This window comes from Silurus meridionalis, chromosome 20 (genome assembly GCF_014805685.1).
Source record: "Silurus meridionalis isolate SWU-2019-XX chromosome 20, ASM1480568v1, whole genome shotgun sequence".
Taxonomy (NCBI): Eukaryota; Metazoa; Chordata; class Actinopteri; order Siluriformes; family Siluridae; genus Silurus; species Silurus meridionalis.
Genome location: NC_060903.1, coordinates 10,116,772 through 10,129,430, shown reverse-complemented (window position 1 = coordinate 10,129,430; position 12,659 = coordinate 10,116,772). Strand labels below are relative to the sequence as shown.

The 12,659-nt window shown below is 36.2% G+C and overlaps 1 protein-coding gene across 5 annotated transcripts in view; it reads left to right on the top strand.

Moving 5' to 3' along the window:
• capn10 (calpain 10) overlaps window positions 1–12,659 on the top strand; it is a 59,737-nt gene that overhangs the window by 46,055 nt on the left and 1,023 nt on the right. For 2 of the 5 annotated variants that reach the window (XM_046875900.1, XM_046875901.1), the window contains exons 5-14: window positions 398–594; window positions 2,451–2,543; window positions 5,260–5,401; window positions 5,889–6,055; window positions 6,931–7,184; window positions 7,294–7,496; window positions 7,815–8,061; window positions 8,161–8,354; window positions 10,524–10,569; window positions 12,452–12,524. In XM_046875900.1, coding sequence (XP_046731856.1) covers window positions 398–594; window positions 2,451–2,543; window positions 5,260–5,401; window positions 5,889–6,055; window positions 6,931–7,184; window positions 7,294–7,496; window positions 7,815–8,061; window positions 8,161–8,354; window positions 10,524–10,569; window positions 12,452–12,524 — 1,616 coding nt within the window. The remainder of the gene's footprint in view (window positions 1–397; window positions 595–2,450; window positions 2,544–5,259; window positions 5,402–5,888; window positions 6,056–6,930; window positions 7,185–7,293; window positions 7,497–7,814; window positions 8,062–8,160; window positions 8,355–10,523; window positions 10,570–12,451; window positions 12,525–12,659) is intronic. The other 3 variants (XM_046875903.1, XM_046875902.1, XM_046875904.1) reach the window with 3 other exon arrangements.

The window sequence follows — 12,659 nt, the reverse complement described above, 5'->3', positions numbered from 1 at the left end:
ATATACAGTTTCCTATTTATTGTCTTCTTATGCTTAATATCAAACATTTTGTGGACAACTGACCCTCACACTCTTTTTTTTTTTTTTTTTTTGTGCTCTTAAACCTTGTGAAACTATGCCTTTGTGGACCACACTGTCTGCAAAGGGCAATTGTCATGCTGAAAAGAGTTTGAGCCCCCTAGTTCTAGTGAGGAGAAATTGTGGGGCTACTGCATATAAAGAAATCCTATACCTTTATATGCTTTCAAATGTGTTGTTCTGTTTGTTTAAGTTCTGTTGAATTTGTGGAATACTTGATGCATTTTTGTATTTTCTTTATATATATATATATATATATATATATATATATATATATATATATATATAATGCATATTTTGTCTGTATTTTTGTCCAAAGGCTACATGGTTCATATGAGCGTTTATGGGCAGGACAGGTGTGTGAAGCAGTGGTGGACCTGAGTGGTGGTGTGGCTGAGCGCTGGAGTTTAAAAAAATCTGTGAACACACCTGAAGGAAGGAGTTTGTTCCCTGAGCTCTCAGAGGAAATAAGAAAGCAGAGCTACATTTGTTGCTGTGTACATGACGCCCCTACAGGTGAGTGGAACAACTGTAATATACAGTTGTAATTAATTTGACAGAATTGTTATGGAGCACTTGGCAACTCAAAAACAGATAACAGATATTTAAATCAATTATATTTATGTCGGTTTATATAAAATTCCCCTAAAGCTGTTTTTTTAGGAATGATGGAATTATTAAATGTATTTATCATCACATTTAATAAATGTACCTTCTTTCAATTGTATGGTTTCTGTAACACCTCTGCTGTTTACCAAAAGTGTAGATATTATTTAGTTTTTGAGGTGGTTTGGGTGTGGAACAATCAGCATGACTGAAGGAGCAAACCTGTACAGTGCATTCAGAAAGTATTCAGACCACATTCACTTTTTCAGTTTGGTTATGTTGCCCCCTGATACTACAATCCTTCAAATTATTTATATATATATTGTAGTATATAGTATAGTGTATATATATATATATATATATATATATATATATATATATATATATATATATATATATATATATATATATAGTATATGTATATATATATATATATATATATATATATATATATATATATATATATATATATATATATATATATATATATATATATATATATATATAATATTAATCTGCACTCAGTACCCCATAATGACAAATTAATAGAAATGTCACAAGTATTCAGACATTTTCCAACAACATTTGAAAATTTGCTCAGGCGCTTCACAATTCTATGGGTCATTGTTGGAATGTTCCTGTGCCTTGTTTGGAGTCTACCTGCAGAAAAGTTTATTGATTAGAAATTATTTGGAAAGGCACAAACCTCTTTATACAAGGCCTCACAGCTGACACATCAGCACAAAAATAAAGCCATGAGGTAAAAGGAAGTGCTTGCAGAGCTCAGAGACAGGGTTGTTGCAAGACACAGATCTGGAAAAGGCTACAAAAAGTTTCTGCTGCACTGAAGATTCCCAAGAGTATACTGGCCTTAAATAAAAGAGCATGAAAAAGAGAGACCGAGAACTGAATGGTAACTCTGACTGAGCTCTGGAGATCCTGTGTGAAGATGGGACAAAGTTCCTGATCTGAGCTCACCACTGATCTTTCCTCAATGCAAAAAATATGAAACACTGATGTGGAACAAGATTCTCTGGTCTGATGAGACCAAGATTAAACTGTTTGGCATCAATTTCAAACATTATGTCTGGAGGAAACCAGGCACTGCTCATCACTTGCCCAAAACAATGAAGCATGATGGTGGCAGCATCAATACTGTGGGGCTGTTTTTCTGCAACAGGGACTGGTACAGAGATATTATTGATAAAAGCCTATTCCACAGCACTCAGGACCTCAGACTGGGCTGAAGGTTTACCTTCCAACAAACCCAAAACCGTAAGCACACAGCCAAGACAAAACAGGAGTGGCTTAAGGACACTTTGTGAATGTCTTAGTGTGGTCAAGCCAAAGCCCTGACTTGAACCCTATTGAGCATCTCTGGAGAGACATGAAAGTGGCAGTTCACCAACGGTTCCCATCAAACCTGTTTCAGCTTGAGAGGATTTTTCATGAAGATCAAAAAAATCCCACAAATCAGTATGTACATGTGATATTTGTTTTGTTTAATAAGAACATTGAACCGACATTTCTTAAATTCTGCTTTCACTTTGTCAATATGGGGTACTGAGTGTAGATAAATGAAAGAAAAAAAACCAATTTGAACAATTGTAGTATTAGGCTGCAACATAACATTGAAAAATGTAAAGGGGGATCACTTGTCACAGTTTATCTTATTAAGGACACAGTTGTTATGAATACATGGTTGTATGTATTTACTTTTTTTTTTTTTTTTTTCATTTTTATTTATTATCTCAAACTGGAGACAGATGAACCGCTGTGGCGACCCCTAAAGGGAGCAGCCGAAAGAAGAAGGAGAAGATCTCAAACATTCATTAGTATTGTCTGTAATAAGCATTCAGGTGGAATGTATTAATTTGCCAATTGTCAATGAGTGTTGCATATAATAAGGAATAATATATGTTAAAAATATGTTAAGAATTTTTAACATCTAAATTGCTGCACACCAGCTAGGTACAGTAAATGTGGCTGGGAAAAAAATCAATACAATTAACTTCAGTCTAGTTACAATTAGAAAGGCGTATATTGCTGCAACAATTAAGATGTTGGGTATGTAGGGGGTTGCAAAATGTTTAAGCATTATAGTACTGCTTCACACAAATTTTTTTTACACAACTGCTTTCTGTATACAGGAGCAATTTAGTGTTTGTTCTGTTCCAATCATGCAGCACTGTCTGCCAAGTCGTTTTTAAAATTATATATAAATATAAATAGCGTAAACAGAACAACAATAAAACTCTGCCAAATACCATCATACAGTTATTTCAAGAAAGGGTGCATTAAACATAATGGTGTGAGCCTGCTGGTAATAATAAATGGGAGTCAATAAGACACAAAGATCCGGTGCTCAATGAACCAGTGAAATATTAACATTTTAGATAGCGAGCAATTAGTTGAACATTGTAATGATTTAAATAAATGTCCTTCTAGGCTGTATTATTGCACGTAACTAATGCCCCATACTGTATTCCATTACGTTACATAATAGTTTTTAATCAATTAGGTTTCCAGGCAGCAAAAGTAGTGGGATTGAGCAGCACACTGAAGCTTTAGCTTGCCTGATGGACTTGTTAAATTAATTTGTTCACCCATTTTAATATCCTCAATTCTTTCCAGATGATTACCCTTTGTTAATTAAAAAATACTTTTGAACACATTATAACCAAATTCACTTAATAGCCAATGAATGGTAATGTTAGTTACTCAAAGCCTTATAGTCAAGATGTGACCTGTCTATTAAATTGTAAACATAATTAGCATTCACAAGATAAGAGGCAGCAGACAAGTAAAAAAATACTTCTAGCTAGTGCTGTTGCCCTCTGATGCATACTCTAGTTTAATTAAGAGCATTGTGCACCATAGAAAATTTGAAATAAATAACGGCACACCGAACAGCTTTTATTTGTGCCCCAAACAAGTCATTTCTCACATCAGACTCACTTTTCCTTTTCTAAGCAGTTGTTTAACTGGCTCAGCTGATCTGCATAGTTTAGGCAAATGGGAAATTTTTCTTTTGCAGTTTTAAAAACTTTATTGCTACTGTACATAATTTAGCATTGTGATAAAGCAGAGTAACACATGTAAGACTGTAAGACATGTAAGAAAAAAATAAAAAAATAAAAAATAAATTATATATATATAGACCAAAGTTTGGACACACCTGCTCATTCAAAGAGTTTTCTTTATTTTCATGACTATGAAAATTGTAGAGTCACACTGAAGGCATCAAAACTATGAATTAACACATGTGGAATTATATACATAACAAAAAAGTGAACTGAAAATGTCATATTGTAGGTTCTTCAAAGTACGCATCAAGAGAATGCCAAGAGTGTGCAAAGCTGTAATCTAAGCAAAAGGTGGCTACTTTGAAGAACCTACAATATGACATTTTCAGTTGTTTCACACTTTTTTGTTATGTATATAATTCCACATGTGTTAATTCATAGTTTTGATGCCTTCAGTGTGACTCTACAATTTTCATAGTCATGAAAATAAAGAAAACTCTTTGAATGAGAAGGTGTGTCCAACTTTTGGTCTCTACTGTATATATATATATATATATATATATATATATATATATATATATATATATATAAACAAATGATTCTACTAATTCTGCATGTATATCATTTCTGAATTTAAATTAGATATTCATTCCCTGATCTAGAACTGAACTATTTCTCCTTTTTAAGCATACTTCATCTCAACCCATCCATATACTTGGTACATGTACCAGTTTAGCTCTACATAAGATTTGCCAACCTGGCATTTGTAGGGTTTTTTCCACACTTATTTTTGCAGAAATGTTAAAATTGGTTGCTATTATTAGCTTTTTGGTGATAGACATTTGAATCATTTTTTATTTGTAATTGGATTCAGGTCAGCATCTCAAGTACATCCACCTTGTTCTGAGCAAAATCTCCACGATAAGCCATGATAAGACCTATTTTATGATGTTTTTCAGTTTTGCTTTTGTTGGTCATAACATTAGGGTCTGTATGTCTTTCAATGTTGTCACTGGGTTCCTGCAGTCTGTCTGACCTAGTGTCTTCTATCCCAGTCATTTAAGTTTAATAAGCACTCAGATTTTGGCAAACTGTTACTGTGCAATAAACATTCAATTTCTCAGAGAAAGAAGTAGCTTCAGGGTCCATCTTCATAGCCATAAAAATCTTTCTATAATCCTTTTTACTTTTTAATTAATTAAATAATTAAGTAACTGTGTCACCTTGACCTTGAAGGGATGTTATGGTAAAAGAGGGTGTAATTATCCAAATATGCCATAGTAGTTATTCAAGGGACAGATTTGTTCTATTAAAATTTCAGTTAATTGGTCAACTTTGTTAACACTGGCTGTATTCATTTGTATATACACTGTATTGTTATGGTCACTGAACTTAAAACTGAACTTATCTGCATTTAACCTTTTTAACTTTAGAGTACTGCAGTGCTGTAGGCTTTAGTTTGTATTTTAGTATTTAGTTGTAATCATGTGTGTGGGTATTTCAGCTTTAGCTTTAGCTGCAATGTGGGTTTTTTTCTATCTTTCTGTAGGTACTTCTGAGCAGGGCCAGTTTCATGCTTTGAGTGTAATGGAATGGAAAGATGTGAAAACAAGTGCTGGAGCAATAGTTCAGCTGTTGCAGATACGAAACCCATGGGGCAGGAGGTGCTGGGAAGGAGCCTGGACTGAGAGGTAGGTGCTGTATTTTTACCATTTTAGGACCAAATTGTTTTGGTCCTAAAAAAAATGCTGTGTCTGCTGTGTCTTATATTTATATGTTGCCATTTTTGCATTAGCCTATTTAAAAAAAAGTAGGTAATGGCGAGAGTTTGCTGCCAATAAATAAGTAAAATCACATGTTACTGTCATACAGAACAGTAACACATTCATTCAACTTAACTCTGTACCTGTCAAAGTCAGTAACACAATTTTTGAAGTACCATTAAGAAACATGGTCTAAACCATGATGCTCCACTAAAGCCACAAAGTGTATGACTTATTAACCCCAGTGATTTAAGGACAGCAGTACTGTAATATTAGAGAGATATATAGAGATATACTGTAAAACCAAAAGAAGAACAATGGCTATTGTAAAGTAGATGTACATGAAATTCCACAACCTGTTTCATTCTTTTTCCATTTCCTCTTTGTCACCTCTACATACAAATACACAATTTAGAGGAACAGGGTGGACTTTACTGGACCCTTCATGCTCTGCAGATCTGTTGGGCCACACAAAGGAGGGGGAATTCTGGATAGATCAGTGTGAATTCCAGCAGAAATTTGATGAGGTCACTGTAGGATATCCAATCAGTGAGGATCATCATCTTCAGAGTATTTACACCGGTATCCACAACACGTTTGATGCTTGGATTCCATTTAATCTTGGCGACAGACATCCCATTAAATTACACCTTTTTTAAATACAGCAAGACATTTTTTATTACACTCTGGCTCTAATAGTGACATAAACAATAGTTGTGAAAATAGAGCTACGTACATATATACTGTATACATATACTTAAATTTAGCATTGACTACAAAGCACAATTTCTGATGTTTGGAGCTTTAAACAGTTTCTTCTTTAAACTGCTTATCTTTTTATAGTGTCTTGAAGCTGTATAACCAATTCTAAACAGTTTGTGAATTCAAGATTTCTGTTAACTAATAGGAAGACTTGCAGCTTAAATGGTGAATGATTTTTCCTTATGTCTATTTCTAAGCTCTTGATTAGTTATTTTACAAGAGTGAGATTTATGTTTTTTTATTTAACTTTTCTTAATTAAGTTTGAATATTATTTAAGAAAACTAGAAAATGATGATTTAAAAGACTGTCCCACATAAAAAAAAGAGCTTAAAGCATGTATGTACCCAACTTGTTTCAAGAACTGTTTTTAGAAAAAAATAGCCTATGCCAATTGATAACCAAGGGCAGACTAAAATGCATACTTAGATTGAGAAAATGAAATAGAAGTAACAAAAATAAAACATTTAACATGATGTTACCATATTGGGCGTCTTGCCTCTTGCAATAGAGCTTAGCTTTGTAATTGTATTTTTTACATGCTTATCCATGCTACAGAATGTTTTTGTAGAGAATCTCAGACTGAATCAAGGAAGTTCAATTTACTGATATTAAATGGATTCTAAAACTTTGTTTCCTGATCTAATAATAATGCATGTGACTTCAGCTGCTATCTTTGTCACCTCTCTTGTTACAGGTTCTATCTTGACTCACACCCAGCAGGTAGGCGGCTCTTGGGTCAAAGGCTACTCAGCTGGAGGTTGCCGTAATAACAGCAGCTATAGCAGCAATCCTAAATTCTGGTTAAAGGTTCGGGAAGGAGGAGAGGTGCTCATTTCACTTCTGCAGCATGGACCATGGAGCTCACAGCAGATTTCCAAGAAAGGGCAATCAGTTGGCAGCACTCATCAGCACCCATACTATCAGGCCATTGCACTGCACATATGGAAGGTTTGTGCGAAAAACTGTCTAGTGGTTGTACAGTATATGGCAAAAGTCACATTGGCAATAGTAGTAATATGAAAATTCAGAGTGTGACTGGTTTATTTTGGTTTCACAGGTGGACAAAAAGCGTTTTAATTTGACCAGGACAGTTAACTCTATACCCTCTGCATCCTCACATACACACACATATGAGCGTGAGGTAGTGGTACACACACATTTAAGTGCTGGGCTTTACCTGGTTGTGCCCAGCACCTTCCTACAGGGAGCACAGGGGCACTTTCTTCTTCGAGTGCATTCTACCTGCCCCACATATCTCAGGTGTGGACACATTTTGTTTCTATCTATCTATCTATCTATCTATCTATCTATCTATCTATCTATCTATCTATCTCTCTCTCTCTCTCTCTCTCTCTCTCTCTCTCTCTCTCTCTCTCTCATATATATATATATATATATATATATATATATATATATATATATATATATATATATATATATATATATATATATATACACACACACAAACATATACGATATATATATATATATATATATAGATAAAGATATAGATATAGATATATATGCATACATGATATTTGATTATTATATTAACATCTTTTCTTTATATTTTTGTAGTGCAGTAAAGGTGAGTGTGCAGCAGGAGGAGCGTGTAGGAGGTGGAGAATGGGACATGGCAAGTGTAAGCGGCTGCTGGACAGTTGGCTGTACAGCTGGAGGAGGTCGGAACTTTCCATCACATGGGCAGAACCCTCATGTTCCCCTCATAGTGACTTATGACCCTGGTGGGACAAACGTTAAAGTCATGCTACGCCAGCATAGCCCAGAGAACGCTCTTCATGCCATTGGCTTTCATATTTATAAGGTCAGTAGCAGGTGAAAGAGCAGAGTGTACATATGTCACTATCATAGGTATAATACATATATTTTGTTACTGTGTGTGTGTGTGTGTGTGTGTGTGTAGGTTCCTGGTGAAGTTGACTGCATGGAGATATCAGGTACAGTGTGCCCTGTGGTGAGTTGCGTTCCTCACTCTCACTCTCAAGAAGTCAGTATCCAGTGCAGGCTGCCCCCTGCTGGTTATGTCATTCTGCCCTCCACATACCAGCCAGGCTGCAGTGCAGAATACACCCTCACCATCACACAGAAAATACCAAGGTAAACACACTTGCACTGTAACTAGTAGCAATTAACAAATTGTCATTTGTTAAAGGGTGGGCAAATCAAATTCATTACATAGTCCACTTATTGAGTAAAAGCTCCAGTGTGTTGCAGGGCTCCAGACAAAAAGAAATCAATAAAGAAGCCATTATCTCCTATGATAAAATCAACAGGTGCCGAATATTTTTTAAGTGGCACACAAAAATGAACTTTTAAAAATTATGAACACTTACTTCCAGTCATCCCGACGTGTGTACATCTGCCACCTTTTTACAACATTGCCTGATGTAACAAACAAAGGTATCAATAGCAGCTACAGCCTGAGGAAGAATAAGTGAGCTCTTCCTCTGGAAGTGAGGTCATGGAGAAAGTGACAAAATCCCACAATAGACAAATTTTCCATTTGCTGTAAGATGTGTTTTGCTCTTACTCTTATGACACTGTTTTTGGATGAGGCATCATGCTGCTCCATTTGGAGGTGTACAGCTGTATATTGACCCTGACCTGAAGAGTAAAGAAAAACAGAAAGGGCCCAGTAAATGTGAAGCAACCAGCTTTGGGTCTTTACTGCAGAAGGTGTTCGTATGGCACAGCCTCCATTCCATAAACTTGTTTTTCGTGCTAAAATGGTACGTTTTCCATATTATCATCAATCATGATCGGTTTCTTTAGCATCACCAAACAAACATTTTATTTTTTTGAATACTACATGTGCATGGCAGTGTTCAAGCTAAACTAATAAAACGGTTCACAGCTACACCTGTGCCTGCAGTATGCAATAACGTATTTCCCAGAAACTTCTGTGCCACAGTCAGTGATGATGGAGATGTAATTAGGTCTCAGAGTGTCTGCCAGTGCTTCTTCTTTTTTGTCATCTGCAATGCAACGTAAAGATAAACTCAGCACTTGCTGTTTCATTGTCATGTTTTGATACATTTAGTAAAAGGCAGCTTTTCGCATGCGATCATATAGGCGGTGTTGAATTAAATTTTTAGCTCTTTCCTCACGCAGAGACACTGCGAGCACTAACAATGTTTTCTGTGGCATGCGCTTGCGATTATGTGATCACGAGCATTTTTATGCTTTTGACTGTCGCTGTTTTTTTTTACTCTCACTATTTATATGATTCGTTCCTGTATTCAAATCAGTTTTCCCTGTAATTTCTCTGCCTGCTTTAATACAGAAATAGCAAAACATTTTTGTGTCTCGTGATCATACATCAGCCATGAAAACGCTTGAATCCTAAAAGTTTTAAAATGTCTCTCGGCACTTTAATTTATGTTTTCACTGACTGACATAGAAAGATGGTGTCTGTCGTTCTTCCTCTCTCCAACACTGGCACAACTAGAGCCTGCTTTTTTACTACAGGTGTGTCATCAGCGGTATAGTTGGACAGAGATGGAGACTGTTTGGAAAAAGTCTGATATTTTTCTTTGGACATGTTTTTTCAGATGCGGAAAGAGTTTTGCTTTAACCATCCGTTTATTTTTGCGCTGTAACTCAAGCGTAATTTGTTAAAGCGTTTCAATAAGGCCATTCCTTACAGAACACGCACATAAAAGTCATAACATGCAGATTTTTCGGTCATAACATGTAAATTTATACGCTCGCAGGTGACGATCTCGGCATAAATATTACTCACAAATTTCTCGACCATTGTAGTCATTTTGGAGCCGTGTTTCCCTCTCCCAAAAACCTGATTGACACTGCTCAAAAAAACTAAATTATGGCCATTTTTATGTCTATTTGTGAGGTGCTTTAAATATGAATTTATTTTATGTGTTAGACACCATATTAGTGTAATTCCTGATTTTCAAAAAACTCACCTGTGCTATATAATTAGTTCACTAAGAAAAAATAGATTTACTATCAAACAGATTGGCAGAGCTTGGAAGAGCTTTGTGCTATAGTTAGGTGCATCCGACACATGAATTTCATAATACATACTAAATGAAAATGGTGATGGGTTGTTGAACTGACTTACAGTATAACTGACTTGGATCTGACTCAGTGCAACTATGGATTACAAACAGAGCACTTTAGTAAAGCACCTTAGAGTTATCCTAGAGACAGTTCTAAATAGGTAGGTTTTTCGATATAGTAGGTTTTTCGATATGTTCACTGACATTTTTTAAAATGTTGTTTGTCGGTATGTTGTCTGTGCAGGAAAGCAATAAGCTGTCAGGAGCATTTGGGCCAGGCAGTTCAGGAGGTGAGTGCAGCTTTAAAGCACTGGATATCACAATTATTAATATTCATTTTTAAAATGCATTGACACACAACAACAACCCTCCCATTATTGTGTGTGATGACGGGGCAGAACCAGCAGATGACACTGTGCATTCAATGCCATGTTCTCCACCCAGACCCTGTACTAATTATTCTGCCCTCCTCTGATACATGGGCCTCAATACTGCAGATACTGACACATGCAGTATCACACAAAAGTGAGTACACCCTCTCAAGGGACAATACAATAGAAATGAAACATGGATATATTTTAGAGTAGTTAATGTGCAGCTCGTATAGCAGTACAGATTTACTGTCTTCTAAAAAATAACTCCATACAGCCATTATTGTCTAAATAACCAGCAACAAATGTGAGTACACCCTGAGTGACGTCAAAACTGGGTCCAAAGTGTCAATATTTAGTATGAGCACCACAGTTGTCTAGCACTGCTTAAATCCTCCTGTGCATGGAATTCACCAGAGCTACACAGGTTGTTGCTGTGATCCTCTTCCACTCCTCCATTAGGACATCACTGAGCTGCTGGATGTTATACACATGAAGATTTTCACCTTTCTGATTGAGGATGCCCCACAGGGGCCCAATAGGTTCAGGTCTGAAGACATACTTGGCCATTACATCACCTTCAGCTTCCTCAACAAGGCAGTTGTCATCTTGGCGTTGGGTTTGGGGTCGTTAATTATGTTGGACAACTGCTGTTTGACCCAATTTCTGATGCTCTTGGACAGGTTGCCTTCTTGTAAGCCTGCTTTCAAACTGACTTGTTGCAGTGTTAGGCGTATGGTCTGAGTACTGACAAGCGGACCTTCTAATTCTGCAACCTTTAAAGCAATGCTGGCAGCACTCCTGTCTGTTTTTTTAAGCCAGCTTCTGCACCTGGTGCACAGTACAACGTCTCAAATTCTTTGATTAACTCTTGCAAGGCCTATTCCGATTGGTACACATCTTGAAAAACCTCTGTATGACCCCGGCCACTGTAACTCAGTTTCAGGATGTTGATCTTCTAATAGCGTAGGCCATCTTTGAGGAGAGCAACAATTCTAAGTCTTAAATCCTTGCCATGTTCATCATCCAGTGGTCAGTATGAAAGAATTGTACTCAAAGCACCAAATGTTAACTGCTCTTATACAAAATACACAAATGTGTATGGTCCTGTTAAGCAGACAAAACATAAACATGATAATTAGGACATGTGGCTTGACATGTCCTAATTACATGTCCTTACTTGTTGTTGCTACAGCTGGGTGTACTTACTTTTCTTCGAAGCTATTTTTACAATAATGACTGTATGTTAGGTTATTTTAAGAGGACAGTAAATGTATAGAGCTATACAAGCTGCACATTGACTACTCTAAATTATATCAAATTTTTTATTTCTGTAGTATTGTCCCCTGAGAAGATATAATAAAATGGTTGGTGAAATGTGAGGGGTGTACTCACTTTTGTGAGATATATACTAATAGTGTATTCGCTGGTCCATTACCCATGAGATGATTGATTCATCTACCTGCATCAACTGAATTTTCTGCTCAAATAGTTTGGGCTGTATGTCTGTTGGCAAACACAAGGAGCATAACCCTCACAGTGCCGCTTGACGTGTTCAGGTCGGACTTTAACATACTCAGTAGATGGATAACCATGTCATTCAAACCAATGCCTTTCTGGTCGGCAAACTGTAGTGGGTGTTATAACAAATGAGGTCATTTAGAGAGACCGCATTTAGAGAGAAGTTGTCACTCTGAATGTCTCTTCTTTGGCACCAGCAAGTTTTTAATTTGACAGGAACTTGTTCCAAACTGAAAACTGATGATTGAATAAGTACATCTTTGTTATTTGCATTATGCAGATTGAATGTCATTCCTCTCGTTTACATTCCATCCACTGTCTGAAGATTAGATGTAAAATCTCCAAAAATTGCTGTAAGTGTGCTGCAATGACGTGCCTGGTGTTTTGTGATGGAAATGTGGATGTGTCGTGTCTGTATTTTCATATGGCAGATTATAAACTATAATCCCAACGGCATTTTAAATAACACTGAATCCTTTCCTACTATA